Below are 16,802 nucleotides of genomic sequence, written 5' to 3'. Positions count from 1 at the left end.
ATGATATTTCTGCTCTATGTGTTTGCCGCGTCTATGACTCATGGGATCCTTGGAGTTCACCAGTGCACCACTATTGTCACAATAGAGGGTGATGGGCCTAAACATATCTAGAACAACTTCTAGCTCTATCAATAACTTTCTGAGCTAAATTGCCTTCTTAGCAGCTTCACAAGCTGTTATGTACTCGGCCTCCATCGTGGAGTCGGCGATGCACCCCTGCTTAGTGCTCTGCTACATTACAGCTCCTCCGTTAAGAGTAAAAATGACCCTGAGGTGGACTTCCGAGAGTCCTTATCAGACCGAAAGTCAGAATTTGTGTATCCGGTAAGGATCAAATCCCTAGATCCATACACGATCATGTAGTCCCTCGTTCTCCGAAGATACTAGAGAATGTTCTTAACTGCGGTCCAGTGACCTTGGCTTGGGTTAGTCTGATACCTACTGACTATTCCCACAACATAGCAGATGTTTGGCCTAGTGCAGAGTATCGCATACATCAAACTGCCAACGACAGATGAATATGGGACCCGTCTCATCTCCTCAACCTCTTGAGGCGTCTTAGGACATATGTCCTTAGACAAAGTGACTCCATGCCTGAATGGTAGTAGGCCCTTTTTGAAATCCTACATCGAGTACTTGAGTAAGATTTTGTCAATATACGATGCCTAAGACAGCATTAGCACTTTGTTCTTACGATCTTGAAAGTTCTGTATACCCAAAACAAACTGAGCATCTCTCAAATCTTTCATTTGGAATTGGGTCGGTAGTCAGTTTTTAACTGCAGCCAGTAGACCTACATCATTCCCAATGAGTAGTATATAATCTACATACAACACTAAAAACGCTATTGAACTGTTGATGATCTTCTTGTAGACACAAGGTTCATCAACATTTTGGTTAAAGCCATACGATTTGATCGTAGTTCAAATAGAATATTCAAAAATCAAGACGCCTGTTGCAGCCCATGAATGGACCGATTCAATTTGAAAACTTTTTGCTCTTGACCTTAGGCAATGAATCCTTCAGGTTGCACCATGTAAATGGTCTCCTCAAGATTGCCATTCAAAAAAGCCATCTTAACGTCCACTTGCTAGATCTCATAATTATAATAAGCAGCAATGGACAAGAGGATGCAGATCGACTTTAATATGGCAACAAGTGAGAAAGTCTCCTTATGGGCGAGCCTTGAAGGTTTGCACCTTCCCATCAGCACCCCGTTTATACTTGTAGATCCATTTACAACCTATAGGTCTTACCCCATCAGGTTGATCTACAAGATCCCATACTGAGTTGAAGTACATCGAATCCATCTCGAGATTCATGGCTTTGACACATTCATCCTGGTCAACATCCTCCGTTGCCTTTTGATAAGACAACGGATCCTCAACGTCGCCATCTGCCACCATAGCTAGGATTTCCGTGAAACCCAGATAGTGATCAGGCGGGTTCGTAACCCTCCCACTGCGTCGAGGTTCCCTTAACTCTTAAGGTGGAACCGACTTACCAGATGAACTATCATCAACAACTCTGGCTAATGAAGCAGGTTCTTCAACAACTATTATTGAAGTTTCAGTAGTTTCGTTGGAAAGCTCACATAACACGACTTTACTACGTCGACTGCACTCCCTGATATGATCCTCCTCAAGACAAGATTCGCACATTGGTAAAGAATTTTCTAGTAAAAGGTCTTTTAGTCATCTTACCCTCAAGACAAGATTCGCACATTGGTAAAGAATTTTCTTCTAACTCGCTTAGAAGGTCGTTCTTCACCAATCTCTCAATCCTATTGAGATTGATGTGCCTTAATCGAAGGTGCGAAAGTTGGGCATTTTATTTTGGAGAAACTCGTTGGCGTTTATATTGAGTTACGGCATATTTAAACATCTCTGTGTTATGGAGGGACCTTCAGGCTAACTGTCTTTAGCACGTACAAGTTATTTTCCATTTTAGATGTACAAATTTCAACACCATCCTTGTGAATAAACACTTCATTCAATTTAAAAGAAAGAGTGTAATTGCATTGTAACAGACACTTTATATAAATAAAGTTCCTTTTTACATCAGGAACAACAAAGACATTTTTTAATACAATAAACCTATCCTCTAAAGTGAATTGGATGCCTCCCACTGCCACAGCTGAGACGACGTGCCCGGTGCCTACTCGCAACGTTATCTCACCAGCCTTTAACTATCGCTAAGATCTAATCCCCTGAAAAGAAGAACAAACATGATTAGTGGTGCCTGAATCAATTATCCAGGCAGAATCATCATTCTCCACTAAATAAGTTTCTAACACAAGTAAATCACATTTAACTTTGTCAGCCTTAGCCTTAGCCTTGGTTTCCTTCCTTTCCTTCAGATAGCGAGGACAATTCCTCTTCTAGTGTTCGTTCTAGTTGCAGTGGAAACATTTTTCTTTTGCAACCGACGGTGGACGCTTCTTCTGGGCGACAGATGGCGGTTAGTAGGTGTTTTCCCTTTCCCTTTACCACCCTTTTTCTAGTTCCCATTTATACAGTTAGAAGTTGAAGGTGCAGACTTTGTCCCTAACTACGAACCTCAACGGAACCTTTTAAAAGACGAGACAACATTTTTCTCACCTCCCTTTTTCTTCTTACTTTTCAGCAAGGATTGGTAAGTCTGTAACTCGTTGAGGAGAGTAGTAAGGGTATAGTCCACTTTGTTAAGAATCGAATTGCTAATAAAGTGGAGGAAGCTCTCTGGCAATGAATGCAGGATAATGCTAACCCGACTGCCCTCATCGATTTTAGAACCATTCATCTCCCCCACGTTAAAGTGGACCATCATATTCAACACGTGTTCACGAACAGAGGTGCCTTCCTCCATTTTGGAGTTGAAGATGTGTTTCGGAGCCTCGTGCTTGAGTTGTCCAGATGGCTATCCGAACATTCCCCGTAGGGACTCCATGATCTCACGTGCTAAGACCATGGACTCATGGTTCTTGACCAACACGTCACTAAGACTGGCCAAGGTATAGGCTCGAGCCTTCTCGTTTGCTCGTGTTTAATGCTCGTACGCCGCCTGAACATTTCGAGTAGCGTCCTGAGGTGGAATAGGAGGACAGTGCTCCATAAGAACAAACATCAGATCCTCGATGATGAGTATCGTTGTGAGCATATGTTTCCAACTCGAATAGTTTTGGCCATTCAATTTTTCGACGGAAATTATACTCATAGTGGTTGTAGCCATTTAAAACTATTGCTAAAAATGAACAAACTTTTATAAGACTTTGCAAAACCAAATTTTAACCAATTAGTTTTATCAAAAATGTTTCCAAGTACCTTTAAGTGATAAAAATTCTATTTTGCAATGATACCCCAGCGAGGCAGGACAAACATCACCGATGTGGTGATCAGATGTCCCTTCACTGGGATGAGACATTCTAAATCATTAGGCAGAACTAACTCTTGGAACTGAACCTAACAGCCACCATTTGTTCGGTCCAAAACTGTTAACCCTTAACAATTCCGCGTAAGTGTAGCCCCTCGTTTTCCGCCCCAGAGTCCCACCCTAATGCGCCCACCATAGGGAAAAAGAAAATTAGGACAAAAGACTAAGTAACCTTATCCTCTTACAACCATCGTATAGGGGAACACTCCCAGGGTGCCTCGAGGTGATGTGCAGAAACTTTATTAATCCAACGAGAGAGACGTGGGATATGTTGTCGCACCTCCCGCTCCCACTTACTATGAACATTCTCTCCATCCACCTTGATATTGACCTACCTAAACACCATCCTTTAGGGGGATACTCCAAGGGTGTCACGAGGCCGAGCATAAATCTCACATTGTGGACAATAAGGGAGAAATGTGAAAGGTTTAAATGAAGCATCATATGCCTCAAGTACCTCCCACTGAATGTTCTACCTATGGGTTTATTAACGTAGAGAATCCGGCTACTGATTATAATCTAAGTCATTTATTATGTTTGCTTAAAAATAACTTTTGTCTTTGAAATATAACAAGTTCAAGTAGTCACATTAAACACTTTAATGGACTGTCCTTAACATGCATGCATAAACTAACTTTATGGCCTCTCCATAACTCAAAAGGTGTTTCAGAAAAACTTTTCAAAGGAACGTTGTTCAGAATGTAGCATGAAGTCTCCACTGCAAAACTCCAAAACGAGTCTTGAAGATGAGCATAACTCATCATAGACCGAACCATGTCCAACAAAGTTCTATTTCTCCTTTTTGATACACCATTCTGTGAGGTGTACTTGGGGCCGAGAGTTGGGGCGCAATCCCATGTTCTATTACATAGTTTTGGAATTGGGACGCAATCCCATTGAGCTACCAAGGGGACCTTATGGATCTGTAGTCCGAAGCTCCAACGGTACGTGAATAACTTACTAAACTCTTTAGTCACAGAATCCACCATCCGTTAACTGCCAGGCACTCCACAAAAGACCGAAAGCTAAACTCTCCTTACTACAGATATATTACGTATCCATCTTAACCAAACAACGGTGCGATAACCCTTCACAGAACGCTCATAAGTACAACTCGGCCAATAACCATTTTGCCCCCATAGTTACATCTAGCTCCTTAAGTACCACTGATCCCTCTAATGAACATAAGTCATAGTCCTACTATGACTGAGTCCTCTCTTCTAAAGAGAAATTGTTGCCACTATGTTCAAGCCCCGAAATCAGCCCTTAAGGGAGCAATCTATCTACTTACCCCTGCTTCAGGGAAGGAGTGAATTCCATCTTGTGTAACTGAGTTTCCAGCTCTAAATCAGACAAGTCCCCAAAAAGGTAGGCATGGTAAGTTAGCAATCTGGTCATTCTCACCAATACTAATCAAAGAACCACCCTCTAATAAATGATTGTAGACTGAGGATATTCTGGAAATCTTACCCATAAGATAAATTATTGTACATATAACAAAGGAGTTATATGCAAATTAATCCATGCAAAGTTATAGGTTTCTTGTTAATTTTTCTTATCTAGGAAGACGTACACATTTGACTTTATGTGTGCACATTATGATTGATTTGTGTACCTTCGGGTTACACAATATATACAATTAACTTAAGTTCCCTTATAACTTGAACAATTCAAATTCTTCCAAAACTAAATATTCCTTGTTTTATCCTTAATGAGATAGCAGGGTGACCTAATAGACTAACATATTAGAAGTTCCAATGATACAAGATTAATTAATTAAACTCTAAAATTAAATTAATCAAGATTTATTAATTATGGGTCACAATACTAAAGACCCACAACTGTACTCTTTGTACTGTAGATATATTTTTGTATCCATGAATATAACCAATTATCAGTAAGTCAACCCTTCACGAATTGCTGGTAACTACAGTTGGGTCAAATTACCGTTTTACCCTTGTGATTACCTCTTACTCCTTAAGTCCCATTGATCTTTTAATGAACAAATTGTTTATGGTCCTATCATAGATAAAACCCTCTCGAGCCAGCGAGAGGGAGGGGCCCTTTTGTTGAACCTCCGAAGTTAGTACTTACGGGAGCAACTCATCTTTTTATCCTGAAGACGAGAAGGAGTAAATTCCACCTTGTGTATCTGTGTTCTTAATTCCCTACTTGGAAAAATCACCAAAATGGTAGGCTTATTGAGTCGGCGAGTCAGGCCACTCTCGCTCATACAAATTAAAGGGTCGGTCTTATAAATAGGAGTTCATAACTCACTCAGGATTGAGGTCGAGATATCTATGGTCATCCTAGGAAATGATAACCACTTTAGTCAATAGTGTTATAAAGAGAGTTTAATCATTTCGTGCTCCCAGTATAGGATACCTCTACTCGCATGTCTCTACATGAACAACCTGAATTAAATCACTTATAACACTTACAATTCTTGTAACATTTACAAAGAAGGTCATATCCATAGTGTCATCAATATAAGACACCCAACCTTATATATATACTACAAACTACTTAGGTTATTACTTGAACGTGATCCATTTGTATGTCTACCAAATACTGTTCAAGTTACATAATATAACCTTAAATCTTTCCTTAATATATAATTGAATATCTAAGATAATAAATCATTATTTCAAATAACTTATTACCTACTAGGCTTTAGGGCATACATCCCAACAAGTTATACTCCAAATTTAGATATTCATTAAACAAACTTTGATTCTAAAACTTTAAAAAAAAAAAAAAAAAAAAAAAAGGAAAAGAAAAGAAAAAAGCAAACCTGCGTTAAAGCGTTTTAAAAAGAAAAGTTCTTATTTCAGAAATCCGTTTTAGAAAGTAGGCAACTTATTTTATTTCAAACTTCATTGTCGAAACTCAATATTTAAAACTTAAAAGGTTCTTATTTTAGAAATTTATCTTTGAAAAAATGGCAATTTATTTTATTTCAAACTTTATAACGACCATGGGATATGTTGTTCAAATCTTTCCATGTCTATCTCTCAAAAAAAAAAAAAAAAAAAAAAAAAAGAAGAAGAAGAAAGAAAGAAAATTTGTTATGGGGCTGTCGAGGTAGACAGTGAAGGGGAAAGAGGGGGTAATTTAATTTTGTAAATGTTAGAAGGGTCTCGTAAGCAATGTCGATGAAAATATCGAATAGTCTATCAATGTTAAATATGAAAAAAAAAATCTCAAAAAAATATGATGATAAACAAAGAAATTGAAAAGGGTGCTAAAATGAAGGCATTCAGAAAATTTTATAACCTGAAAGGCCCCAATCAACTTTGATGCAAATTATAAGAGTTGAGTTGGGCCAAACTAATTTTCAACTTGGGTTAAGTTGAAAATTTCACCAACTAAAAAAAATTTTCAATTAGTATTACCTTTTTCAAAACAAGTCTGGTAAGGAAGCATAACTCATCATTGAACAAACCATGTTCAACAAGGTTCTCTTTCTTCTCTCTGCTACACCAGTCTGCTGAGCTGTACTTGACACTGAGAGTTGGAAAACGATTCCATGTCCTACCAAATAGTTCTGAAACTCAGAATCCAAAAACTCTCCATCTCGATCTGATCGTAGTGTTTTGATCCGTCTATCCAAAGCATTCTCAACTTCAGCCTTGAATACTTTGAACTTTTCAAAAGATTTAGACTTTCGTTGCATCAAATAAACATACCCATATCTAGAGTAATAATCAATAAAACAGATAAGGTACTCATAGCCGCCTCGAGCTCGCACATTCATAGGACCGCAAAGGTCAGAATGTACTAATTCCGGAGGCTTTTTGGCTCGATAACCTGTTCTAGTAAAATCCCTACATTCTCTTTCTCAAGATTTAAGGATATTCCTTTTACACTGCCTAAAACAACTGAATCGTAAAGAAAAGGAATTTAGCTTACCAATGTAATAGAACTGGATCTTTTAGTCATCCTATCCTCAAGGCAAGATTCGCACATTGGTAAAGAATTTTCTTATAACTCGCTTAGAAGGCCATTCTTCACCAATCTCTCAATCCTATTGAGATTGATGTGCCCTAATTGAAGGTGCAAAATTTGGGCATTTTCTTTTGGAGAAACTCGTTGGCGTTTATATTGAGTTACGACAAATTTAAACATCTCTGTGTTATGGAAGGACCTTAAGGCTAATGGTCTTTAGCACGTACAAGTTATTTTTCAGTTTAGCTGTACAAATTTCAGCAACATCCTTGTGAATAAACACTTTATTCAATTTAAAAGAAAGAGTGTAATTGCATTGTAACAGACACTTTACATAAATAAGGTTCCTTTTTACTTCAGGAACAACAAAGACATTTTTTAATATAATAAACCTATTCTTTAAAGTTAACTGGATGCCTCCCAATGCCACAGCTGAGACGACGTGCCCGGTGCCTACTCGCAACGTCATCTCACCAGCCTCTAGCTGTCGCCAAGATTTAATCCCCTAAAAAGAAGAACAAACATGAATAGTGGCGCCTGAATCAATTATCCAGGCAGAATCATCATTCTCCACTAAACAAGTTTCTAACACAAGTAAATCACATTTAACTTTGTCAGCCTTGGCCTTAGTCTTGGTTGCCTTCCTTTCCTTCAGATAGCGAGGACAATTCCTCTTCTAGTGTCCATCCTGGTTGCAGTGGAAACATTTTTCTTTTTCAACCGACGGTGGACGCTTCTTCTGGGCAACAGGTGGCAGTTAGCAGGTGTTTTCCCTTTCCATTTACCACCCTTCTTCTAGTTCCCATTTATACAGTTAGAAGTTGAAGGTGCAGACTTTGTCCCTAACTACGAACCTCGACGGAACCTTTCAGAAGACGAGACAACATTTTCCTCACCTCTCTTTTTCTTCTTACTTTTTAACAAGGATTGGTAAGTCTGCAACTCGTTGGGGAGATCAGTAAGGATATAGTCCACTTTGTTAAGAATCGAATTGCTAATAAAGTGAAGGAAGCTCTCCGGAAATGAATGCAGGATACTCAGCACGTGTTCACGAACAGAGGTACCTTCCTCCATTTTGGAGTTGAAGATGTGTTTCAGAGCCTCGTGCTTGAGATGTCCAGACGATTATCCGAACATTCCCCGTAGGGACTCCATGATCTCAAGTGTTGAGACAATGGGCTCATGGTTCTTGGCCAACACGTCACTAAGACTGGCCAAGGTATAGGCTCGAGCCTTCTCGTTTGTTCGTACGCTGCCCGAACATTTCGAGTAGAGTCCTAAGGTGGAATAGGAGGACATTGCTCCGTAAGGACAAACTTCAGATCCTCGATGATGAGTATCGTTGTGAGCATATGTTTCCAACTCGAATAGTTTTGGCCATTCAATTTTTTGGCGCTAAGTATACTGATAGGTGTTGTAGCCATTTCAATTTGTTGCTGAAAAACAAACAAACTTTTATAAGACTTTGCAAAACCACATTTTAACCAATTAGTTTTAGCAAAAATGTTTCCAAGTACCTTTAAATGATAAAAATTCTATTTTGCAATGATACCCCAGCGAGGCAGGACAAACATCACCGATGTGGTGATCAGATGTCCCTTCACTGGGATGAGACATTCTCAACCATTAGGCAGAACTAACTTTTGCAACTAAACCTAACAGCCACCATTTGTTCGGTCAATAACTCTTAACCCTTAACAATTCCGTGTAAGTGTAGCCCCTCGTTTTTATCCTCTTACAGGAGATCAAATAAAGAAACATGCAAAACAGCCATCCTATAGGGGGACACTCCCAGGGTGCCTCGAGGCGATGTTCAGAAACTTTTTTTAATCCAACGAGAGAGATCGTGGGATATGCTGTCTGATAACTTGTAGAAATACAAGTTATTGTGGCTCTTAAGTTGGAACAATTAAGGTTTTTAATGATACATTCTCCTCATTTTTAAAAGAAACACATGGAATTACTCAAACATTAGCAAACTCATGCAAAAGAATGTTTATTACTAAAGTACTGTGGCACTAACGCATTATATTGTAGGATTTCAACAAGGGACTAACGCATGATTAAGAAGTGTAATAGGAAAAGTCTAACCATGTGCCATGCGTCGGAGGGATTCAATGCAAAGAAGATTCATTGATTCAGGTTGTTTGTGTCAAATCACCACTTGCAAGCATGGGCACCTGTAGCAGGCGGCATCTGAAAAGCATCTGAGTGTCAGGCGGCTGACCAGGGCATGGACTTTAATGCTGCCCATCATCAAGCTGGAGAAGACCAACGCCTATTAATAGAAGAAATCCCTCCAGAGTTCGAAGTTCAAAAAATTCCAATTTCTCACTCTCAGTTTTTAGTCTCAGTATTAGCTTAGTTATAGTTTTAGATTTTTAGAGCTATGTTGTGGTGTCGAGAAGAGCAGAAGAGAAGAGAACCACCATCACCGCCGATCAAGCAGTGGAGGAAGGCGAGCTTAAGAGAACACTTCGTCCAATTCTTATACAAATGATTGTACACAACTAGAATTGAACCAAAGAGGGCAAGATATTGTACTCTGCGGCTTGACTCAGTTCCTTTCATCTCATTTATCACTTTCATCCTTTCATCTGATTAAGAATTGCTTTTGTAAAGATAATCTGCTTCTTTATAAATTCACATATTTGATCTATCACACTTTGCCATTGTTTATTTCTTGTTTATGTTGGATGCATCTATACTTCATGAAAAATTCCATTTCAAACGCTTAAGCCAACTAAAATTGGTAAAAAAAAAAAAAAAAACATCTTTAGCTTAGACTATTCGAGAGAATAAATAAGCCAGCATTGAGTTAGAACGCATAATACATCTAAAGATAGACTTACTGTTGTTATATTGCATCCTGTGTTTGACGCATACATCCTAGAGATAGGTTTTGTATGTTATTCACATTAAGAAGTGTCGAATAAAGTCTAACACATAAACAAAGATAAACCAATCATCTCATTAATCACATTCTATTTCATGTACATTCATCTTAGAACGACGCATACCATTTGCACTAAAATCCATTTTCACACGACTCATCATTCTCTACTCAACCCTTTTGTATATTCTTGCACACATACAGTACCTTAGTGTAAATAACACATTTCTCCATACATTTAAGATATCCCTACAACATTTACAACGCAAGGTCTGCATTAGCTTAATCTGAATCCCTGACTTCGACCCTGGACTTACCAGGAAACTAAATTGGATTTATACTTGGGTCTGATTTAGAAAAACTTGACCGTCAATAGAGAAGTGTCATGCGTTCTGTTGCACATCTCTAACGCACCAACGCGTTACGAATACATCAACACATCAAAGCATCAACGCATCATTCATACTTAGAACTTATTTTTCCAAATTATTTTATACAATACACTCCTAGCTCGAATCACAATAGCAACGAACAAGATTTTGGCACCGTTGCTGGGGATTCAACAATAAAATTAACAAAAAAAATTTCTTGTATCTTTTGTAGGAACACTTCAGCCGAGGGAGTATTACGAGCTAAGCCTAAGCTTGTAAATGTTATGAGCAAGGAGAGCACTTCTAAACTTGTATACGACCCCAAAGTTGAAAGGACCTACCGACGAAGAAATCGATCTAATCGTCGTCGATGGTTAAGGCATTAACTTCTCAGACAACAAAACAGGCAACAAGAAATGGCGGACGAACAGGCAAATCAGAACTTAGCTCAACAACTGGCCCACGCTGTGCAAAATCCTATCCTAATGACGAATAGTAGTACGCGTCCCATGAGGGAGTATGCATCTCCTGTATTGTATGATTTCTCACCAGGAATCATATACCCAACGCCAGATGGGATAAGATTCGAAATGAAATCTGTGATGCTACAAATGCTCCAAACTACTGGACAATTTGGGGGTGGTCGTGGAGAAGATCCTCATGCTGACATGAAACGTTTCTTGGAAACGTAAATCATTTGTGATTCCTGGAATCACCCCAGAAGCGATCAGGCTATCTTTGTTCCCATATTCTTTGCATGATGACGCAAAGCAATGGGTAAGTTCACTGGAGCCTAGCGAGATCATAACCTAGGAGAAGTTGGTGGAGAAATTCATGCAAAAATACTTTCCACCCACCATCAACGCAAGAATGCGTTGGGAGATCATGAACTTCGAGCAAGAAGAAGTTGAAACCTTAAGTGCCGTATGGGAGCGCTTTAAGGGATTGGTCAAAAATTGCCCGAACCATGGATTACCACTAACCATCTAGATGGAGACTTTTTATGGTGGATTGAACAGAGCATCTCAGATGACAGCCGATGTAGCTGCAACTTGTGGTATTATGGATAAATCTTATACTGAAGCTAAGGAAATATTAGACCGCATTGCTAAGCACAACATGGAATGGGTGGACGATACGTATGATGCAAGAGCCGACAGGAAGAGGCAATCTCAAAATGTGAATTCTATCGATTCCAACGCAATAGCCACACCCTCTGCATAAGTTACTACTATGACAAACCTTTTGCAGAACATGTCACTAGGGAACACATCAAATCAACAAAAGGTAAATCAAGTAGACACATTCGTGCAGCCGATGGTTAGCTGTGTGGGCTATGGAGATCCTTATTTCTATTCTAATTTCCCACAAAATCCATAATCAGTATGCTTCATTAAAAACAACCCATTTTCAAATACATATAATCCCAAATGGAGGAACCATCCAAATTTTTCTTAGAAAGGAAATCAATAAAAGCACCACCCAGGGGCAAACCAGCAGCAAAGGCAAGGATCACCGCCTGCATTCCAGCCAACGTATCAGTCGAACCAACAATCCTTTAATAGAGGAGGTCAGGCATCGAGCTCAGCATCTCCGCTTGAAAGCCTATTAAAGGAGTATATCGCACAGAATGACGCATTGCTAAAAAGCCAGGCGTCGTCTATAAAAAACTTGGAGATACAGGTGGGGCAGATAGCGAGTGAGTTGAAGAATAGGCAGCCTGGAGTCTTGCCTAGCAACACTGAAACCCCGGGGAATAACAATGGAAAGGAGCAATGCCATGAGAGGTGACATGCGAAGTGGGACAGCTCTTGAAGAAAGAACTTGAACCCAAGGAACAGCAATCCTTTCAAAAGAACTCAACACACGCCCAATGCATTAGAAGATCAAGAAGAAAAGAACGCCTGAATCCACAAGGCATTCAAGAGCCAAGCACGTCTAACGCGGGAAAACCTGCGGTGGCCTTGAAACGTACCATTCCCTAGACGCTTGATGAAGAAGAATTGATGAACAACAATTTAAGCGTTTTCTTTAACCCTGAGGCAATTTCACATCAATATTCCACTTGTAGAGGCCTTGAGTTAATGCCAAAATTATGTCAAATTTTTTAGGACATTTTGACAAAGAAAATGAGATCGAGAATAGAGGTAATTGCGCTAACACAGGAGTGCAATGCATTAGTAAGCAACAGACTACCAAGAAACAGAAGGACCCAGGAAGCTTCACAGTCTCGTGCTCGATCGGGGAGTTGGATGTGGGACATGCGTTGTGCTATTTTGAAGCAAGCATTAACCTCATGCAACTCTCAATCTTTAAGAAATTGGGAATTAGTAAAGCACAACCCACTTCTGTTACTCTTCAACTCTCTAACAGAACGATCAAGTACCCTGAAGGAAAGATTGAAGACGTTCTGATAAAAGTTGACAACTTCATATTCCTAGCGGATTTTATCATCTTGGACTATGAAGCAGACAGAGATGTACCAATTATTCTTGGACGCCCCTTTCTAGCCACTGGGAAAGTGTTAATAGACATGCATAAGGGAGAATTTACCATACGCGTAGACAGTCAGGAAGTGAAGTGTGTTAAACGCATTAAAGTTCCCAGATAGTGAAGAATGTCAACTGAACAGAATAGAGTTGTCTGAAGAAGGAGTGACCCAAGTGTGCGAGGTCCTCGCGTTGGAGGAAAACATGAAAGAACCTGAGCCGCCAAGTCTGAGTGAGCGGCAAACGAAACCAACGCGTCCATCACTAGAGGAACTACCAGAACTCAAGCTGAAACCGTTACCTAGTCACCTTTAATGTGCTTTCCTTAGAATAAATTAAACCTTACCTGTAATCATTTCTGCGAATCTTACCGAACCTAACGAACATTCTCTTTTGTAGATGCTGCAAAAGCACATGCGTGCAATAGGTTGGACGCTGGTGGACATCCATGGCATCAGCCCATCTTATTGAATGCATAAAATCAGGCTGGATGAAAGGAAGACGGGATTGATTTAGCCTCAACGAAGGCTGAACTTCATAATGAAGGAAGTGGTCAAGAAAGAAATCTTAAAATGGTTGGACGCAGCAGTAATCTATCCTATATCCGATAGCAGCTGGGTAAGCCCAGTCCAATGCGTTCCCAAGAAAGGGGGAACAACAGTGATAGTCAATAGCAATAATGAGCTCATCCATTCGAGGACTGTCACAGGCTGGCACATCTGCATGGACTATAGAAAGCTCAATGCGACAACTAAGAAGGACCACTTCCCCCTTCCCTTCATTAACCAAATGCTTGACAGACTGGCTAGAAAAGAATTTTATTGTTTCCTTGATGGATACTCTGATTATAACCAGATTTTAATTGACCCAGAAGATCAGGAAAAGACAACATTCACTTGTCCCTTTGGAACGTTCGCGTTCAAGTGCATGCCCTTTGGGCTATGCAACGCACCTAGAACATTTCAAAGGTGTATGATGGCAATTTTCTCTGAATTCTTGGAAAAGACCGTTGAAGTCTTCATGGAAGATTTTTCAGTCTTTGGAGACTCATTCCAATCATGCTTAGATAACTTGGAGGTCGTTCTCACTCGATGCAAGGAAACAAATCTTGTGCTGAATTGGGAAAAATGTCACTTCTTGGCGACTGAAGGAATTGTTTGGGGCCACAAAGTATCTAAAGCTGGGTCGGAAGTTGATGAAGCCAAGATAGATATCATAGCTAAACTTCCACCACCATCAAATATAAAATCTCTACGAAGTTTTCTAGGACATATTGGCTTCTATCGAAGGTTCGTTAGAGGATTTTCTCAAATTGCGCGACCTCTGAGCGTATTATTAGAAGCGAACCGGTCCTACGAATTCAATGACGACTACTGTGATGCTTTTGAAACACTGAAATATGCATTGACTACAGCTCCAGTACTAATAGTACCGGATTGGACACAACGTTTTATTCTCATGTGCGATGCAAGTGATGTTGCAGTAGGTACCATGTTGGGGCAGAAGAAAGAAAATTTGATACATCCCATCTCTTACGCGCCCAAGACACTGAACGACTCTCATGAACACTACACAAAAAGGGAAAAAGAAATGTTGGTTGTAGTGTTTGGCATTGAGAAGTTTAGATCTTATTTAGTTAGTACATTAGCAACTATCTATACAGATCACTCAGCTATAAAGTTCCTGATTACTAAAAAGGACGCGAAACCGAGATTAATAAGATGGGTTCTACTATTGCAGGAATTTGACATCGATATTCAGGACAGAAAGGGGACTAAGAATCAGGTGGCAGACAACCTGTCTAGATTAGAAAATCAGGAAATACAAGACCAAGAAAATGAAATCAAAGATTCATTTCCTGACGAAAGCTTGTTCAGAGTTGAAGGCAGGGAACCTTGGTACGCAGACATATTTAATTACTTAACTACCAAGCAATTCCCTGAGAACTTCAACTCTCAGCAAAAGAAACAGTTAGTACACGATAGCAAATTTTATTTTTTGGATGAACCGTTTCTCTATAAACAAGGTCCCGACTCCATCATACATCGATGCGTTAAGGAGGAAGAGACACAATGCATCCTGGTTTAGTGTCATGACTCTCCTTACGGAGGGCATTTTGGAGGGCAAAGAACCGCTGCGAAAATTCTTCAAAGCGGATACTTCTGGCCCACCCTCTTCAAAGACGCAAAGGAGTATGTTCGCAAGTGTGACCCTTGCCAATGCACCGAAAATATCTCATCAATGGATGCAATGCCCCTAAACAATATTCTTGAAGTTGAATTATTTGATGTCTGAGGCATTGATTTTATGGGACCATTTCCCCTGTCCTGCGGTTAACAATATATCCTACTTGCAGTAGATTACATATCAAAGTGGGTGGAAGCAGTAGCTTGTGCTAGAAATGATGCGTCGATTGTTTCTAAGTTTCTTACCAGGAACATTTTGACACGCTTTGGAACGCCAAGAGGCCTAATAAGTGACGAATGTACGCATTTCATTAACCGCCCCATTTCTAAATTACTTGTCAAATATAATATTAGGCACAAGATCGCTACCGCATACCACCCACAAACGAACGGTCAAGCTGAGGTATCAAATCGGGAAATAAAATCAATACTGGAAAAAGTTGTCAACGCATCGTGGAAAGACTGGGCACAGAGGCTGGATGAAGCACTCTGGGCCTACAGGACTGCTTACAAGACCCCCATAGGTATGTCTCCATACTCTTTAGTATTTGGAAAAGTTTGTCAGTTACCCCTAGAGTTGGAGCACAAAGCTTTCTGGGCAGTAAAGAAGCTGAATTTAAACTTGGATGCCACGGGCAATCAATGCAAACTTCAGCTCAATGAGCTTGAGGAGTGGCGGTTGAACGCATACGAGAACAAAGAGCTCTACAAAGAGAAGACAATACGTTGGCACGACCAACGCATTAGTAAGAAAGAGTTTGTTGTTGGCCAAAAAGTTTTATTATTCAATTCATGATTGCGTTTGTTCCAAGGAAAATTAAAGTCATGGTGGTAAAGACCATTCATTATCAAAACAATCTTTCCCCATGGAGCAATAGAATTAACGCGGGAAGATGGCACAAATGCATTCAAAGTAAATGGGCAAAGAGTGAAGCCTTACTTTGAAGATTGCATAGAATCACAAAAGACATCTCTCATATTACACGAAGCCAACTGAGGCTTGTGTCGAAGCATGCCTGCGTTCACATCGACACATATTCCAGAGACGCTTCCTCTTTCCTCATTCCTTTTGCATTTTGTATTTTATCACTGTGTTTGAATTTACTTTGTTTGCCTATCTTTATGTTTCAAGATTGATTGATGAATGTTATTGCCTTCTTAGTTAGATATTTACTTGTTTTAAATAAATAAAAAAAAAAAGTTGTGAATAATCAAAAGAAGCTTAGGTTGGGAATAAACAGACGCGTTACACTTAAGTCTAACGCATGGCCCAAGTCGAAAGGACACATCTCAAAAATGCAAAACACTCGAGTGCTTGGAAGCCCAATGCACGTCGTTTCGACTTCGCATTAAATGCGGACATCAGGCGCCACCTGACGTTACCACTCTCTCTCCCTACACCTATAAAAATCGAAACACTTCATTTTCTTCTTCTTCCATTGCCTTCAAGCTCTCTGTGAAAGAAAAGAGAAACCCTAGCGCCCACCGCTTCCTTCACCACCGT

The 16,802-nt window shown here is 39.8% G+C and overlaps 1 protein-coding gene and 1 non-coding gene across 2 annotated transcripts; one reads left to right on the top strand and one right to left on the bottom strand.

The window, feature by feature from the left end:
- Positions 1-11,490: 11,490 nt before the first annotated feature.
- Positions 11,491-11,597, bottom strand: LOC120078890. The gene has a single exon (XR_005482167.1). It is a non-coding gene; the product is annotated as a small nucleolar RNA R71 (small nucleolar RNA).
- A 1,121-nt stretch (positions 11,598-12,718) lies between these two features.
- Positions 12,719-13,234, top strand: LOC120077308. The gene has a single exon (XM_039031195.1). The coding sequence runs from the start codon at positions 12,719-12,721 to the stop codon at positions 13,232-13,234; it is 516 nt and encodes a 171-aa protein (XP_038887123.1).
- The last annotated feature ends 3,568 nt before the right edge of the window (positions 13,235-16,802 follow it).

The sequence above is a fragment of the Benincasa hispida genome, chromosome 5 (assembly GCF_009727055.1).
Source record: "Benincasa hispida cultivar B227 chromosome 5, ASM972705v1, whole genome shotgun sequence".
Lineage (NCBI taxonomy): Eukaryota > Viridiplantae > Streptophyta > Magnoliopsida > Cucurbitales > Cucurbitaceae > Benincasa > Benincasa hispida.
Note: the sequence above shows the minus strand (reverse complement) of the source record. Positions and strands in the feature narration are given on the sequence as shown.